The sequence below is a fragment of the Poecilia reticulata genome, linkage group LG2, assembly GCF_000633615.1.
Source record: "Poecilia reticulata strain Guanapo linkage group LG2, Guppy_female_1.0+MT, whole genome shotgun sequence".
Lineage (NCBI taxonomy): Eukaryota > Metazoa > Chordata > Actinopteri > Cyprinodontiformes > Poeciliidae > Poecilia > Poecilia reticulata.
The window spans coordinates 8,621,271-8,640,077 of record NC_024332.1 but is presented as its reverse complement, the minus strand read 5'-3'; the positions used below and the strand labels follow the sequence as shown (position 1 = coordinate 8,640,077).

At 41.3% G+C, this 18,807-nt stretch overlaps 1 protein-coding gene and 1 long non-coding RNA gene across 2 annotated transcripts in view; both read left to right on the top strand.

Annotated features, from left to right (window-relative positions):
* LOC103476823 (receptor tyrosine-protein kinase erbB-4) overlaps positions 1 to 18,807 on the top strand; it is a 112,467-nt gene that overhangs the window by 58,107 nt on the left and 35,553 nt on the right. Inside the window, exons 16-18 of the mRNA XM_017302062.1 lie at positions 8,234 to 8,356; positions 8,530 to 8,628; positions 12,864 to 13,049. Coding sequence (XP_017157551.1) covers positions 8,234 to 8,356; positions 8,530 to 8,628; positions 12,864 to 13,049 — 408 coding nt within the window. The remainder of the gene's footprint in view (positions 1 to 8,233; positions 8,357 to 8,529; positions 8,629 to 12,863; positions 13,050 to 18,807) is intronic.
* LOC103473426 (uncharacterized) overlaps positions 15,203 to 18,807 on the top strand; it is a 7,311-nt gene continuing 3,706 nt past the window's right edge. The window contains exon 1 of the long non-coding RNA XR_535023.2: positions 15,203 to 15,319. This is a non-coding gene — a long non-coding RNA (uncharacterized LOC103473426). The remainder of the gene's footprint in view (positions 15,320 to 18,807) is intronic.

Genomic DNA, 18,807 nt, shown 5'->3' with positions numbered 1-18,807 from the left:
TTTTTTTGCTCATTTTCATTGAATAAAACCTGCAAAGGACTCATTCCACTAGAACCTTTTCACATTTTGTCACGTTACAAACACAAATCTCAACATCAGCGTTGAGCGCTRTGCACTGATAGCAAAGCACATTTTTTTCTTCAAGTTTTAGCGTTTTTGCTAACTTTGGATCCGTTTAGCTCACCTAGCTTATGTTTGCGGCTATATTCCAAAGCACGAAATTAATTGGTTGATTTGTAAACATTTCTGTTGAATATAGTTCAGTTTTGGATAAAAAAAAATAATGTGAARACCTCATTTTGGTTTTTACTGCTGTTGTTGTCGTCTGATATGAAAGTGACAAAAAGAGAGAATTGAGCAAWGTGTCCCAAACACCCAGCAGCGGTGGCTGCAGCCAGCGGTTGTTCTAGGAAGTAAAAAGTGTCTGTAWTATATGAAATCATGCCACACTTTTCAATTTCTGAAACCGTTTATCATTTTCCTGCCAGCCTATGTCTGCGTACTGCTTTATGTTGGCCTATCACATTAAGCTCTCAATAAAGCACTGASGTTTTGCAGCCATAATGTGGCTAAATGTGTGGGAATTAAAGCAGTTTCTTTCTGAAAGGACTCTCRGCGAGTGAGTCTTGGAGAAAGAAGCGCAGCCTGTGTCAGACTTTCCCGCGGCTCTTCTTTCAGCCTGACGAAGCTCGGCGCTCCGCACGGCCGGCGGACGTGGGCTCTCTATTCAGACGTATAATAGAGCTGACTCTGTGCCGGCGAATGGAGCTCAAGCTTGTCTGGATGAGGGATTTTGGTGCGGCGAAGGCTCAGGGACTCCCCCCCTTCCAGCTCCCCTCCTTGTCTGCCGCAGCTGTTTGAAAGAGAGAGCTCACCTCTTGTGTCAGACCGGGAAGAGATGCCTCCAGTTGTGCGCTGTCAGAATGCGATCTGAGCACTCAGCCATTATTTCCATATCAAGGACACGTGCGAAGGCTGTCTCAGTGTTGACTTGCAAAACACACTCCTAAAACCTCTCTTTATTGTTTTGATTTCCTCCTCCCTTTTTTATTCTCTCTCTTTTTTTCTGTTTCTCACCTCGGAATAGAGAGAAATCCTGAGCCCCGTATGAAAACCCCTCATCCTGTTGTGTCTTTGTAAGGAAGGCCTCCTGAAAACAAATTGCTTTTCTCCCTGGAAAGAACGCGGCAAACAGCCGCCTCGCCTCGCCGCTGCGAGCTTTAAACTTTGACCCCCATACAATGAAGCGGGACTAATGCGCTCAGAATCGCCCTCTCCTTATTTCCTCAAGGTCCTCCTCCTCCTCTTTAGCTGCTTTGTGTTCAGACGGGGGATGTGGACAGCTCCAGCACTGCTTACACGGATCCCCAATGTTTAGGGATAATGGACAGGATCCTGTTGACCGGCTGTTTTCTGGGCAGTGTCCTCCATCTGGAGTCCTACTAAGTAGTAMATAGACTTCCAACCAGATGCAGATCAGTAGCTAAAGCCTGGGGTGTAAACCTAAAACTCACAAGACGACAAGAGACACATGTTGTTTCTGTTGATTTCTTTTAACTCTTCAGATCTCAGGAGAGGGTTTTCAACTAAGCATGGTCCCAGTTGGTATTGATGCTGTGATCGTGATGTAGCTCACATCATCAGTTGTTTTAGTGTCTAAAAAGCTTGCAGTGCTTCCATGTTGTTTATTTCTCATCTGTTCCTCTGTTGGTATTTATCATTACTACTGGAATCCCAAAATGTTGCGAAGCAAATGCTTTAAGAGTAGTTGGGGCAACTTCTACTGCAACTTCGTCAGACGAAGCCATGCCGACCATAACTGGCTAGTTCTCACAAGTTAGCAGTCTTCTTGTTTGACGAGATCCTGTCACGCCCCAACCTGGGGTGTGACAGGATCTACCCCCCAACCTGGGGTAGATCGGTGTGACAGGCGGAAGCTGACATTGAACCGACGAGCTTCCGATTGCAAGACAGCTACCCACTGAGCCACAGTCACCCCGCTGCCTTAAGGACCCGACACATGGGAAATTACGTTTCTCCTTTTCCATTCATTTACTAGGAAACTTTAGTGCAGTGACGATTGCTTGTCCTCCTCCATCCAAGCAACCAGCGACGTTTGTCCATGTGAAAATTTCAAAGTGCACAAGCAGGCTAGGGACGTGACACAAGAAAGGTTATAAATGTTGAACTTTTGTAACACTCCATTGCTATTACCATCTAACTCAGAAGGAGAGCATTTTACCTTAAAGACAAACAAKACAAACCAAGRAGATTACTGGCATTCCCCTGAAAGTTGAAGACTTCTAAAGCTTCAGTCCTCTTGGCCTTGTTGTCTACTTTTTCATGGGGTTGGGAGGCGGCGGGGATGTTATGTCATGAGGATCCACATTTGTCCCTGAAGAAGCAGAAAACTAGAAAATCAAGTCAGAAGCTACTAGMTCAACGTACTAGTTAGCTGCAGAATACTTTSATGGCATCTTTCTTTCTAATTCTTTCTTTGACTTGTTGCTCTGCCCTTTGGCTCATTTATACACAAATGCCCAACTCTAGTTCTTCAGTCATTACACAGTGCAGTGGAGACCTTTACTCATCCATACCACAGTCTGGATCTGAAAAACTGAGATCTGAAATGTGTTGGTACAAGTTATTTAGCATATCTGTACAACCCCTATAAATATGCTGGTTTATATATAGAATGCAGAGTTATGCTCATCAGTGTTGCATGTATAACTATTGACATACAGCATATAAAAGACAAGATGTGGCGATGAACTCGAAACCTCACAATTAGACTTATGCCAGCTGAGCGACAGTCAATGACGCACAACAAATKTATGAATCTGACTTTTTTTTTCTGTTTTTTTGCTGTCATTTTGATTCACTCCGGAGGCTTAGAAAAATGGAATTGACAACAAAATTTGTGCGGCTCGGCTTTAGACACATCCTGCCAGCATTACGTTGAATGTGTGTTAAGAGGGTGACTCAGTGAGTTCACTTGAAAGGTGCAGCGAGGTGCCGTCGCTCTACCGGAGCATAGTAGCTRTGATTGGATGACATGACTCATGCTGAACAACAGACGTTTTGCTTTTGTGAAAACAAAACTAAAATAAAACAAAGAAAGTGTCTGGGTGTTTTGATGAACAGTTGCATTGCTTCCACCCAGCTGTGTTGTAAAAATATGCAAATTGGCTTTATATTTACCGTTATTCTTAYAATTTGTAGCTTTCATTTGAAACAGAAACTGCCATTTATCACACTGTTTTTTTATGAATTAATTTCCCTGAGACATACAATATTAAAATATACATTATATATTCATATCTATATATAAGGCCATAAAGATAAAATGYGATATGTCATCAATCAGGATATAAGAGAATAAATGTGACATATTAGACTTTTCTGGTTCAAAAACAATCCCATAACTTTTCAGCAACTTTTCTAACATCCTGCTGGGGTTTGCTGTGCAATAGTGCTAAAGCTAGCTTGCGCATAAACAWATGGAAAATTCCTTTTCAGCTCAGTTATTTGAATATTTTTATGCTCTGAAGCATTTCTGTTGGCATCTCTATCTATGGGTAAATAGTGTTATATAATTCATTTTAGCCTGATTATTAAAAGTAGCATTACTGGAACATCATTTAATAATCACTTTAGTAAATACAGCTGTGTTTGAATGATTTTCCTAAATAGTAGTTTTATTCCAAACGGATCATAACTAATATTATTCTCTGCTCTTAGCTGMTGGCTAAAAGGTTTCTCCGTGACAAAGCTGCTTCACTTCAGTGTGTTTCAATTACAAAGCATGACAAYGGCAGCATTTCTGAGCGGCTAATGTGAACATTAAAGCGTCCACCCGAGGGGCTTTCAGAGCAACTTGATGTTTGAAGACACTGTTTACTTCTCCAGCGCTCGGTAATTCTGCGAATGTATTCTGGCTGGAGGCTCGAACGCGGCGCTTATTTGTCCAATGAAGCGTCTGCGTCCCGTCCACGGCGCCACCAGTGCAGCTCATTTGGCGGTGGCACTGTGCGTTATTAGCTGGTAAATAAAGTGGCGTGGCGAGAGCGCGGGCGAGCTCAAGAGAGTTTTACTGGCCTTGAGTCTGTATTGTATTTAATAGAGCTCTCCTCTCAGTCCAGTCCAGCCTTGTCCTAATGAAACAATAACAGCTACAGCCTGTCACCATCTGCTCTTATTACCACCCCACCGGAACCCCCCTCAGTCTCATCTCTTCCTGTCAGAGCCCCTCCATCACTTTCCACCTTCAGCTGCTCTTGTTTTCATTGCAGCCGTCCAAAAAATGTTCACAAACACACAGATGACGATCATTCTCTTTGCTGAAGCAGCCTCATATGATGATGCAAGGAATAAAGGTAACACTTTATTTGAAGGGGTGTGCATAAGACTGACATGACACTGTAATAAACATGGCATAACACCTGTTATGAACACGGAGTCTTCATGAATATTTGACTGTTGTCATGAAGTGTCTTTCGGTAAAAAAAAAAGCTGCATTAAAAGTCCATTTAAAGTGTCAACTTTGCATTATTTGGCAAATAATAATAAAGTTACATTAAAATGTGCATCTAATTAATTTAAACAAAYAGCTAAGAGAAAACAAATGTCATAATGGATGGTGATGCTGCAGGCAGAAAGGATCTCCAGCAGTAGTCAGTATTTGCAGTGACTCTAAGGAGGCCTCTGACTGAAGACTGTTCCTGTATTACAGTCTCATGAGCATCATGACATGCTAACAGCTCAGTATCCGGGCAGCAGACATTATGTTCCACACTAACATGTCCTGATGACGTCATCAGCAGCTAGCTAGCTAGCTAGCTCTGCTAATCCACTTCCTTTGGTCTTCAAATCTCTGCCCGGTGATATAATTTGGTCCTCCACTAACTCCTCTGGGATTTGGGGTCAAAGTTCACATATTGGAGCATCTGAGATGCTAATCGGCTGCCTCTTGATGATAAAAAAAAAAATCGGCTTGTTGCCGCGGTTGCACATCATAGCTGTTTGAAAGTAAAACAAAAAAAGAGCAAACATCTTTCCAGACTCACAGCATCCAGAACCAGAGGGAATATTTGTCTGAAAAGGCRAAATTGTAAACTTTATAAAATCAAACTGCAACTTTATGCAACCTTTAGCTGCTTATTCCCTCCATACAGATCAATGCTAAACAAACATTCAGCTGCATAAACATACGTCTGCATGAATATGGAAGACGACCATGATTAGAATTAGATTTAGGTTAGTAAAAACTTCTATTCATATAAGCCTAATAAATTCTTTATATTAACCAGTCTACGCGCACACACACACACACACACACTACCACTGATACAATATGCATGCATAGATAACATCTAATCTGCATTGAAATGCGCTGTATATTGCTTATGTTTGCATTCCAATGAGAATGAACTTTGGTTCAACCGTTGACATTTTAAAGATTTAAATATATTTTTCTATKTTATCAAGCAGTGAGAGTTTCTCCAATTGGTCCGGCCGTAGCTCCTCTGCTTTTCTTAATATCCTTCAACGTTTTCCTTTGGGCCAGACGGCACACCAACCAACATATTTTAACATTTCATATTTAGACACCAAGGAACCAGCTGCCTCTTTTAGGGAGACCGTTTGGGGATCAATGTTGTTGCAGATTTTTTAGGAAACGCTGTCAGGTTCATATTTATGCCATTTCGTTGATCCTCTACTTGTCTATTTGTCTCCGTTTTTCAAAGTCTGGTTCAGAAACTGGGTCAAAGAACAGAATCAAATGAATTGTACTTGAACTGCTGCTCTGTTTTGTTATTTGGGTTGTTTGGGGGGGAATGAATTGATTTGATCTTGATCTGAAATTGAAGTTGATCACTTGAATACATTTTTTAAATGAAATTCAAGTCAACTGAATTGAATCCAATAAAACATCAAGTAACTGAGTGGAAATTGCTCGATTAAGTTAAACTGATTCTAAAATGAAAACTTTGAGAATTGAAGCTAAATTGTGATTTCATTGAAATTTATATCAAAATAGAATCTGACTTGAAAAAAATTTATTGATGAATATTGAAGATAATATTAAAGTGAAATTGTATTTAATTGTAAATTCACATTAAACTTGGATTAAATGTAACTGAACCGAGGTGACAAGCTGCTAAACGCAAAAAGAAAACTTTTAAAGACRAAWWTCAGCTGCTTGGATTGAAAATATMAATAAAACAAGCTTTTGCATAAGATGCATGATATAACCATTTATTAAAATGCATCATTGTCTTCATGATGTRCTTTTTGGGCATTTYGTTGCATTTTTACTCCACTTCAAACTTAAATTGAATTGAATGAAAGTTCCAGTTTTACAGTAAATTCCAGACTCYAAACGTYATTCATGCTGACAGAAAACAGGAGAAGAAGAACCCAGTGTTTATAGTGGAGCTGGTCAGGTTGAACAACTGAARCCAGGTGAKGCTTCAGCTTAGTAGCTTGGTTGCCGTAGTAACGAACATCCCCGTAAAACAACCAAATCTTCCATTTTTACAGTGTTCACTGTAAAACAAAATGGAATCATGTTCCAGTGACTCGTCTCACAGGTCCCACCTGCTGCTTTGGGGCCTCCAGTGAATTTTGGCTGTAGTGGCGGCCATTAATCGCTGTATCATTGCGTCTTGTCCCGTAGCGCTGACGGATCTGGACCGGTGAGTGCGCTGTGGTCGGGCCGAGCCAAGCGGCTGATCTATGGCCTCATTAGAATGTTGGATGGCTGCGGTCGGCTGGTGATTATGCTGCTGATGGAGCGCGGCCCAGCAGGGACTCGATAGGCTGATCGCTCATTAAGACGCGTATCGATCAGAGCCATTGACTCCCCGGGCCTCCGTGTGAACAGGTGTGTCGCGCTCTGGTGGCTCCATACTCCTCTTATGTTGGGCRGGGCAGAGCAGGYGCCCTGTTAAAACCCYGACCGGAACGTTTTGGTGTGAGCACAGCTGCCGGGCTCCACAGACGTTACAKGATGCTGGCAGACGACACAAGATTAAAATCTTTTATTCTGAAAATCCGTCCTCTAAGCAGGGTACACCCATCCTCTACTGTACCCAACAGTGGCTGTTTCGGCAAATTCATCAACTGAAGCGAACTCTGCATCTTTATGCTGCGGAATTGCTCTTTGAAAGAAGAAAATGTGACTCTGGCTCCTCCTGAGCCTTACCTCTTAAGTGCGTCTGGATAAAGAAATGACAAAGTGTAAAACGTGCCTGCTGCTCTGAGCAGGGCAGGTTTTAATTCATTATGTTTAATAGAGCAGAGCAGCCTCGACCTTCACTCAGTTCATCTGCTGAAAATGGTTCATTTTACAAGAACCAATCACTGAGGGGAAAAAAGTTAGCTCTCGTCTTAAAATACATTTTTCTGCTCCGGTGCTTTGAATTTGAATATTACTGTTGGTTCCAGACAGGTGGGAGGATTGTAGGAGTCCTACAGCGGACCCCCTGTGTGCTCACAGGRACCACAACCACTACTCAACAGACAGAAAAACACTTCTAGATGCATATTTTTTATAGTTCAAACACCAAATATACATTAATATGCATCAAAACGCACAGTGGAAACTGTTTTAGTAGACGCTAAYGTCTTCTACAATACGACTTTGCTTTTGGGGTTTCAGCCAATCAGAACCAAGGAAAATGAATAGTGTTTATCGATTGGCTGCTTTGCAAACACCTGCCATTAGTGTGTCAAGTAGCATTGCTCTGAAGTGTTTTAGCTGCATTTTCTTTTTTATAGTTTCAAAGAAATCTGCAAATAGATGCATTTTAAATCAATAATTTGGAGTTAAGCTGCAGAGAAAAATTGCGACTTGGAGAGAAGAACCGTCTCCATGTCAACTTCTACTTCCTGTTTGTTACAGTCCTGGGTAGCGTCAACATCTGTTGTAGTTAGCTTRGATTATTTCCTYCAAATTAGATAGAGAGACTACTAGCTCAAGTTTTGTCTCTTGCGACATTTTAAAAGTTTACTCTAAATTCACATGACCATTAATGGAAACCTGGCCAATGACAGCTTCTGTAAGGTTAGCTGAGAACTGTGATTGGCTGAGCTGAACTGAGGTGTTGCTACTAGAATATAGAACCTGATCAGAAACTAATTGTTCCTGTTTGTCTTCATTGCTAAAGTAAGGAGTGTGTTGTGTGTGTGTATGTGTGTGTGCGTGTGTGTGTGTGTGTGTGTTGTCCAGCTGGTGGAGCCCCTGACCCCCAGTGGCACCGCCCCCAACCAGGCTCAGCTGCGCATCCTGAAGGAGACGGAGCTGAAGAGGGTCAAGATCCTGGGCTCTGGAGCGTTTGGAACAGTCTATAAGGTGATTTTTAAAACATTGACACAATGTGATGWTGGATCTGAATTTGAACTTTAAAATGTGAATATCTTAAGTACAGAATAATGGTCTGTGWCAGGGTCATGCTGGTGTGTGTCGGGTGTGTGTTCCTGAGGAGTAGTGGCTGCATCTTCATGGTCGCTGCTCGTCTGTTTCAGGGCATCTGGGTGCCAGAGGGGGAGACGGTGAAGATCCCTGTCGCCATAAAGATCCTGAGCGAGGCCACGGGTCCCAAGGCCAACGTGGAGTTCATGGACGTGAGTATTTCTGACTCTGGGTCGTCTCGGTTCAGCTGCCCACAACTTCTCATGAGTCGGAGTCTGAGTCGGAGCTGGTAATAAAGAGAAACTCACGGCGGCGTACAGCCAGCATGTATTGAACAAGACTCTATTTAAAAAMAACAGTTCCTAGCTTATGAGATATGGCTTTATTGGAGTCCAGAGCGATGAAGGGAAGTGGAAGAAGGAAGTAAGCGGTGGAGTTTCTATCAGCTTCTCTCCGTCAGCCACGCTGGGTTTGACCTCACCGGCTGTTTCGCTCAAATATAGTCACATTCAGGTTATTCAGAACCAYAGAGGCAYCTTGATTCTCCTCTTTCTCAGTGGTTCTATGTTGATTATTTTAGTGCTAATAAACCCATTTGGACCAGGAGGCAACTCACTCTGATTGGTTCTTTTTCTAGACCTCAGTTCATGATCCTGTGGTTGAGTTTTTTGCTTTTTGGGAMAGGGATAGGGTTAGGGTAATTCAAAAATAATTAGAGTATTTTTGAATGACATTGAATTAAACTGAAAGCTTGTTAAACATCTCTTCTTTCGTCTTGTCTAGAAACATGAACAGCTAACATGCTAACTGAAGCCTGCAGAGACTTCGTTTGTTTTCCACTCTTGGGAATATTAGCTAATGTTTAAAATGTTTTCTACTTGTGATGTTTCCAACGGTAACCAGATGAGCTTGAACTTGTTTGGAAACAGCGTTGTACGCTTCCCGAGTTGATGTGTRTCAAACACTTGCACCTCGACTGTGGTCCTACCTCGGCGTTGTGCTGCGGATCAACAACCTGCCTGAACTCCAGCGTTTATAGAGCCGCTGATGAATCCCATGGAAGCAGCAAAGGGACACTGTTCAGCTGTTTTTGCCTGCTGCATCAGCTGTGATTCAGTCTCATCACCTTTTCCAGATAATAGATCCATTAGTCGTCCTGAATGTCTCACTAAGAGGCTGTCTTGGTGACATTTAGGAGCTTAACAAAACACACTGAGTGTCCAGCCTCCTGAAAGCAAAGTGTGGTGAATTTGTTACGCGACAGCCATCGTTCGCCATCTGTTTGGAGGATTTAATGTAATTTTGACAAAAGACGAGATGCAGTTGCAAATATTCAGAAATAAATGTAATAAAAAAAAAGGTCTGTAATGAGGTCATAAAAACAACGCTTTAAATTGCAGACTTAACTTATTTCAGTAAATCAATTCAAACAGTAGAAATGATGTAGATTTTGTCCAGAGGRTAAGCCACAGAAGGTCATTGCTAAAGAAGCTGGCTGCWTCCACTTTGCTCCATCCAAGCATATTAAATGGAAAGTTGAGTGGAAGGAAAAAGTATCAGAAAAACGGTTCCAAACATGAATGAATGTGGCGTGTAGCTAACTGAAACCCAAATTCACCTTTTCTCTAAATTAAAAAAATGAGTGATGAAAAGTTAAGTGGAAGGAAACACTGTAGCCTTCTTTGTATGAATGGTAATTGTCTGAGACGCCTTAGAGACGAAGCAGAGACTTCGGGCTTTGATTGGGATAAAGCTTGGGTCGAACAACAGCAACAAGTCGTGATGCCAACTTCTGTTTATTTATTCACTTTTTGAACTTAAATATTGAAATACATCAACTTTTCAACAGCATTTCTATATATAGATGCCCCAGTATGTCTGTTCTCTCCTACTGTTCCTATTTAACCTTTTTTTTCCCCAGTTTTTCTTATCCCAGCATCTTTCCTCCTTCCTCTGTTTCCTTCTCCCAGGGGGTGTGTGTTGTGTGTGTGAGGGTGTGGGGGCGGATCTGTCCATCCAGAGCCAATATGCTCTGTCTGTTGGCTTGTTAAACAGCAATCTAAAGGCAGGCTCACGCTTCGCCACTGAGAAACTGGCCACTGGAGTGCCAGCTCCAAGGCACACTCAGAAAATCCACAAAAACGCGCGTGCACACACACATGCGTATGCAAAGAGCAGATTCTTCACAAAATGAAGCCTCCGCAGGGTTTGGAGGAGAAGAATGTGGAGCGATTCGCTTGTGTTGGCAAATATGAATCAGAGCTGATTATTTGACATGTGAAATCCGTTCATTTAGAATGCCCCTATGCACGCATGCACGCACTTACTGAAACATGCACCAGTTTTGCAAAACTCTGCAAGTCTATCACCGTATGTGGCCTAAGTGCGTGTGTTTGTGTGTGTGTGTGTGTGTGTGTGTGTGTGTGCGTTTGAGGGGAAGCAAGCAAGGGAGCAGGACGGTGAAAGTCAGGTCGGCTGGTAGTAATGGAGGTCAGCGCTCAGGGAGATGAGAGAGAAACCAAAACACACACAGTCACACAATGTCACACACACTTGCAGGAGTTCTCAAACGTTTGCCCGGAGCGTACAGAAGGTTTAGCTGGACATAGTTTATGACTCCAGGGCCTCTTGGGATGTCAGTGAAAGAATTAAAGCATTCAGATTCCCTTTTATCTTCCTCTGCTGAGCTGATGCCTGGCTCACAGAGTGGAGGCGTTAGTGTAAAGCGTGTTAGTTGTCAGCATAAAGCTTGTAATCATCAGCATAGAGCGTGTAGCCATCTGCATAAGGCATGGAGTCGGCGTAAAGCATGAAGTCTTCRCCATAAACAGTGTAGTCGTCTTCGTAAATCATATAGATGTCTGCATAAAGTATGGAGTAGTCCACTTAAAGATTTGAGTCGTTGGCATAAAGTACTGATGACTACACTGATGTAGTCATCGGTGTAAAGCACRAAGTTTTCAGTGTAAAGTGTAAAATCATCGCCGTAAAACGTGTAGTCACATGTTGTCGGTGTAAAGCATGTAGTTGTTGCTTTAAATCATGTCCTCAGCATATAGCATGTGGTTGTTGGCGTAAAACATATCGGTGTCGGCTTAAAGACTGTAGTCATTGGCATATAGATTGTAGTTGTCAGTGTAAAGTGTGGAGTCAACTTCATAAAGCATGGGTCATCGACATAAAGCGTAGAGGCATCAGCCGTGGATGTCATGACACTACTTTGAACAGGAAGCCTCGGTAACACTATTTGAAGGGGTGTGCATAAGACTGACTTTGTATTAAATTATCATAATTTACAAAATCATGCAAAGTTGGCATTTTTAATGGACTTTTAATGCAACTTTTAGAGCAACTTTGCATTAAAAGTGTCATTATTTACCGAATGACACTTCATGACAACTGTCATAAACATTCATAAAGACTTCTTTATGTTCATTTCGGATGTTATGTCATATTCATGACAGTGTCATGTCGGTCTTATGCACACCCCTTCAAATAAAGTGTTACCCTCTCTAATGTTGCCATAAACTTCTTTATACAGCCTGCGCCCCCCTTCTCCTGCTTAGTTTTAATCTACTCTACTCTCCTTCTAACATTAATTTTCTGAATATAAATTTTCAGAGGGACTTCATGTATGTGTCCGCTGCCCTGAGGGCCAAGCCCGCATACACCTCTCCTTGACCACTTGCCATATGCAAAGAAAGCCAGTGTGAGTCCTTGAGCGTAGCAGAGAGCTGCTGAGGGACTGCGCCTCCATGCTTGAATCTAAGCAGGAGAGTCGGAGAGGCGAAGGGAGATGAGAACGACCGAACAGAGTGCTTTCCACYGACCACTGCAATCGCAGCTTCTGCCACAAGTACCCGTCCTCGCAATCATAACACTTCATCATCGCCACACGTCCTTCTGCTTTGCAGCTCCGCAATAACAATTACCCAACACTGAGCCCCAACTGTTCAAACCTCTACATCCATCTGCTGCTGAAAGGGATTGAGGGAGGGGAGGAAGAAGAGGGGGGAGGAAGGTCTGGGTGGGAAAACGCATTTGCACAAGACATGAAACAAGARTGAAGGAGATGAGACAGAACTAGAGTTTGTGATCACATGCAACAAGCATGYGTGRTGGACGTTTTTGGTGTTCCAACTGTGCCTGTTCAATATTAGTCTTACTGTGCTTGATGAGCTTTGAAGAAGTCAGTGTGAGAGTGATCTGGACATATGCTATTCACAATCCCACAAGTCTAGAGTTTTGCCTCCAACTCTRACAGTATTTGGTGTTATACAACCGTCCAAATATTGAGTCCAAGCAGTTGTGATGTGYTCTGTTTAGTTATGTAGATTCCAGTTTGACCCAGTCCTGTTTAGTCCAGTGCAACCCATCCTAAAGTACATATAGGGTCCACTGCTGTCCACTTAGTCCCTCTCTGTGTCCTCGCCCCCCTCTCTCCCAGGAGGCCCTGATCATGGCCAGCATGGAGCACCCCCACCTGGTGCGCCTCCTCGGTGTGTGCCTGAGCCCCACCATCCAGCTGGTCACCCAGCTCATGCCCCACGGCTGTCTCCTGGACTACGTCCACGAGCACAAGGACAACATCGGATCGCAGCTGCTGCTCAACTGGTGCGTCCAGATCGCAAAGGTAAGCAGACGCTGTCAGGTTATAGCAATGCTCCCCTGCACTGCTGCAGATGGATTACATGGACCTGTGTTGATTTTATGTAAACGAGTGGAATGTGATTGATGGGAACATGTAGTGGGTTTCCAACTCCAGACTGACTGAAAACAGACTTTGATATTTCTCTTTTTAAAGTCCATCGTCTGTTCTTTAGAGTTTTAAATGTTCYTAACAYAAAAAGTCTGCTTTGCCTCAAGTTTCAAACCTTTTCTTACCTTCTTCAGTTATAATGCAGGTTTTCTTCTTTCCGTATTTTCCTCTTCATCCTCATTATTGTGCTGAAGCCCTTCCACAGACCTCTTGTCAGTGATGTGAAGCAATAGACACGCCTTGCTGACTTAAACTCTGTCCTCCGAGCTCGTCTCATTACTCTGAGTCTTAACGAGTGCAACAAATGTTCAAGTTAAGGGCCTATCGGCTCCAGAACAAACAAAATCTGCTCTCTCTGTCTTGTGTGCTTTTGCTTCTCCAAAGAACATTTGGGTTTTGTTTGCTAATTACACCAGTGTTGCCAGACTGCTTGGTTCCGGGTAACTTCTGGATGTAAATTCAGTAGGGTATGAGCTGTKATGCCGCGCTGGGCGACTGTGGCTCAGTGTGTAGGGCAGTCGTGTTCTAATTCAAGGGTTGTATGTTCAATTCCAGCTTCCTCCTGTCACATGTCACATAACCCCAAGTTGCCTAATGATCAGTAGTGAACAGTTATTATGTTATTGACTTGTTAGGCTGATTAATGGAAAACTATAGAAGTAACAAAGTAAGATGGACCCGTAGTGATRAAATATGTTGTTGGTGTTCTGGAATCTGGCACGTGGGAGATTCCTGATAGCGYTGGTAGGGATTGTTGGCCTGCTCGGTCAAAGTTAGTGACAGACAGATGGTTCATTTCTTCACCTGCCAAGTATTTTTAGAGTCTCTTTCCTTTTCCTCACATTTTCCTCAATTGTGTTCCCAGATGGTCATCCAGCACAAACCATCTGGCGCTCCAGGGTTGGTCAAATGCTGGTTCAAACCTCTAATCTACAGCCRAAACTCAAACTACACAGAGCTACTGTAAGTCACTTCATTGCAGGTATATAAACCAGTAAATATACTTGAAAAGGCTTAACAGAGATTATTTAGAGKGTGGCCTGTTTCATAGGCCTCCTTCATCAGCAGATCGGTTGGGATTGATCAGCCTGGGTCGTTAAGAGCGCTGTATTCTTGTTTCGTTTAGCCAACAGTCATTTGTCAGCAATAAGAGGTCAGCGGGGGAGAAATTGGGGGGATTAACCCTTTATCCCACCATGATGGATGATTCTGGAGGTTTTAACTCGATAGGAAAACGTTGATACCTGAGTTAGAGGTCTGGCCTCGACTTGGCCAGGCGGTTCAATAAACAGGCTGATTGTGATTGAAGGCAATCTGCTGCTATTCACGCTTGAACTGTTTGAAAATGATAAACTGATATATTTTTAGACTCTGCAGCTGGACGTGGCTTCCTAATGTCCATTAATGGGTTTAATGACATGTTGATATATTACATTAGTCTACAATATTCTGAGATTGGCTTCACCAACATAATTTGTTTCATCTGATTGAATCATCTATTTACACAAAAAAATATGGCATTAAAAATTGTGTTATTACTGAAATCCAGACTTTAGAAAAATAATCCTCATTAAACTGTCAAGAGATGGCTAGTTTGTGATCTCATGATTACGTCTAATATTATGACTGTTTTAATATTTCAATCATATCTCTTGAGAATGATCAGCACTGATCACTTATGGATCATTTTTACGTCGTCTGGAGCATTTTTATGAATGAACAAACTAGTTTGATTGTGTTTTAATACAGAAATATAATCCATATAATGAAATAATTCAAGTTATGAAGCTGAATTATGTTTTTTGCTCTCAGGACAATGAGATAATTAGACTAGAATAAAGATAAAGCGAGATTTAAATCAAGATATGAAAATTAACCTGATTTCAGTTTAAAACTTATACATAACTAAACTGGTGTCAAGANTGGTAGGGATTGTTGGCCTGCTCGGTCAAAGTTAGTGACAGACAGATGGTTCATTTCTTCACCTGCCAAGTATTTTTAGAGTCTCTTTCCTTTTCCTCACATTTTCCTCAATTGTGTTCCCAGATGGTCATCCAGCACAAACCATCTGGCGCTCCAGGGTTGGTCAAATGCTGGTTCAAACCTCTAATCTACAGCCRAAACTCAAACTACACAGAGCTACTGTAAGTCACTTCATTGCAGGTATATAAACCAGTAAATATACTTGAAAAGGCTTAACAGAGATTATTTAGAGKGTGGCCTGTTTCATAGGCCTCCTTCATCAGCAGATCGGTTGGGATTGATCAGCCTGGGTCGTTAAGAGCGCTGTATTCTTGTTTCGTTTAGCCAACAGTCATTTGTCAGCAATAAGAGGTCAGCGGGGGAGAAATTGGGGGGATTAACCCTTTATCCCACCATGATGGATGATTCTGGAGGTTTTAACTCGATAGGAAAACGTTGATACCTGAGTTAGAGGTCTGGCCTCGACTTGGCCAGGCGGTTCAATAAACAGGCTGATTGTGATTGAAGGCAATCTGCTGCTATTCACGCTTGAACTGTTTGAAAATGATAAACTGATATATTTTTAGACTCTGCAGCTGGACGTGGCTTCCTAATGTCCATTAATGGGTTTAATGACATGTTGATATATTACATTAGTCTACAATATTCTGAGATTGGCTTCACCAACATAATTTGTTTCATCTGATTGAATCATCTATTTACACAAAAAAATATGGCATTAAAAATTGTGTTATTACTGAAATCCAGACTTTAGAAAAATAATCCTCATTAAACTGTCAAGAGATGGCTAGTTTGTGATCTCATGATTACGTCTAATATTATGACTGTTTTAATATTTCAATCATATCTCTTGAGAATGATCAGCACTGATCACTTATGGATCATTTTTACGTCGTCTGGAGCATTTTTATGAATGAACAAACTAGTTTGATTGTGTTTTAATACAGAAATATAATCCATATAATGAAATAATTCAAGTTATGAAGCTGAATTATGTTTTTTGCTCTCAGGACAATGAGATAATTAGACTAGAATAAAGATAAAGCGAGATTTAAATCAAGATATGAAAATTAACCTGATTTCAGTTTAAAACTTATACATAACTAAACTGGTGTCAAGAYAAAATAAGTATTCATATCTCAAGATAATAACATAACTGAACCACCATCASACCGAAAAAAGCATTTTAATCTCCRGATTATGACATAATTAAACTAATATTAAACCAAAATAAGTGTTTTTATTTATTTTTATTTTAAGATAATACATTTAAAAKAGGCCATTTGTATTGTTTGTAAGTTGATATTTAGGAAAAACAAGACCTTATATCTGAAGATAATAACATATTTTAARGCAGAATAGGATTTTTATCTTGAGATAATCAGAGGATTTAAATTTAAGAAGACATAACGGACCATTAATCTCAAGATAGTCTGTTAATATCAACTTAACAAGATTACATATCTSGAGATAATAAAATAATTACATGTGTATGAAGATAAATTAGAGATAATGCAAAAATTTTAATGGCAGCAAGATGAAACAGGCTTTAAATTTAAGATAAGAATATATTAAACTGGTATTTGTTAAAAGTTGTTTATCGCAACAAAATTGAATAAATAACAGGTTTTATATTTTAAAAWAGTAGGATTTTTTATCTTGAGATAATTAAAGTTTTTAAATGATAAACGGACCATTAATCTCAACATAATGACTATACTATAACTATTAATCATATTTAGCGTCAAACAGAGATTAAAGTTTGGGTCACATGACTTTTCTACTTGGTGTGATTGGATGTTCTGATCGGTGCAGTCAGAACCTACTACAGGTAAGATGATGACTGCTCACAGCCTCACCACTGAACCCCTATTTTAATTCCACACACTTTGCTTCGTCGGAGTAAAACAATGGCAGAGTCGGAAAGCAGCAGATATAAAACGCCTTAGAGAATTTCGTCCCRTATTTCCAGAATGAAGAAGGAYGGTTTCTCGTCCCCTGCTGCAGCAGGAAGTCCGTTTAACAAGATGGCTGCTAGTTGAAATGTTCCCAGCAGGAAGCCGGGTCGCCTCCATTTGTCTGCCGGATCCTCCTCACAGGTTCCTCATCGCTTCGCTCCGGGATATTTTTTCAAACCGAGAAAAGGACACCCTTTCTCCGTGGTGCATCCCTGAGCATTTTTCATCGGTGTATGTGTGCTTGCGTGTGTGTGTGCGCGTGTGTGTGTGTATGCGTGCGTGTGTTTGTGCATGCGAGCCGAATAAATAACTGGCGGCTTCTTCTCTGAATGATCTCTGCGCTCTCAAGGTAATGATGGGGAACCTCTCTCCAGCAGTGAGAGCATTCTTCACAAGACGCACAATTTTCTGGCTAAGGGGAGAATAATTTGCTTTGCTCTTCTGTTAGCTTTGAAAAGGTTGCAGCAGAGACGGAGGAGGGAACCTGGAGAGCAACGGAGGTCGTGTGTTTTCTCTGTTCGCTTGTAAATGCGCAGGAAATGAATTATTACCATAAGCCAACAAAACACAACACTTAAAATGTTTTAGTTGCTTCGTTTTGATCATGAGCAAAACTCCAACCTTCGCCAGGTCTCACTAAATATCCTTTAGCGGACTTAATTCACCAAAATGGCCGCCAGACATAAAGGCCATAAAGAGTCAGATARCAAAAGAAAAAAAAGTAGCTATTTTTGAAATTCATTTCCAGAAAAGAAAGTTTCCCGAATGTTTCCTGGAACTCTTTCCAGCTTAACTATTTTGGCCCTAAGTTTCAAATCTCCGCCTGGATGTTTCTGCTTATTTTAATTGTTAGCAGTTCTTTAAATGTCCTGTGAGTAAATATATTTGTTCATTTATCCTTTCACATTTTGAGGAGAGACTTAGAGAAATGTCTCCTCAGGAAAACRGYAAGTTATGGATTTTACTAAGTAAAAGTTTMTAAAACTAAAAAAAAAWKTTGCCAGTCTGTTATGGATTTAAATAATTTGGTGAAAAAGTGTAAWTTTATAAAAACATAAATTTTTTATTTGGGGGATTTTTCTTTAAGTTTAAACAGTTTTTATTGTGATACTGCAGTTCAAGATGAATTTCTGCTGATCTGTTTGTATTTAGTGACACATTCTGTGTATTTGTTTTCTGCTTTCTGCTATAATGCCATGGCAACCCTGCACCCCTCTCATCTCCCCCCTCCCGCCTGTATAACAGCGGCCGTATGTGGGCTGTGACCCGGGCAGGTGACTGCAGAGCCACAAATTGATTGGCCGAGGCCTGTCGCCAGGCACTGACTCTTCATCACTGAGTGTTTTGGGCATTGAGATAATGGCCGCCATTAATCTAGAGCCACACTCAGGGCGGTTTACTCCCGCTGACACACACACACACACACACACGCCTAACCCAAAGCTCGCTCTAGATGTAGCTGCTTTATTCACTATCCTGGATCTCTCCTTCCTTGCCCTCCTTTCCTGTCTTTCTGGTTGTTGACTCTATTTGTTTCTCTTTTTTTGTCTCTTATTGTTTCTAAATTTGTAGAAATAYTCATAAATCTTTCTTTTGTCACCTTAAAACTATAGAGGCTGTTGTAAATCTGAAGTGGAAAAAATGTCAAATTTTTCACTTTTGGAAAAAGCTAAGGCATAATGAAATCTGAA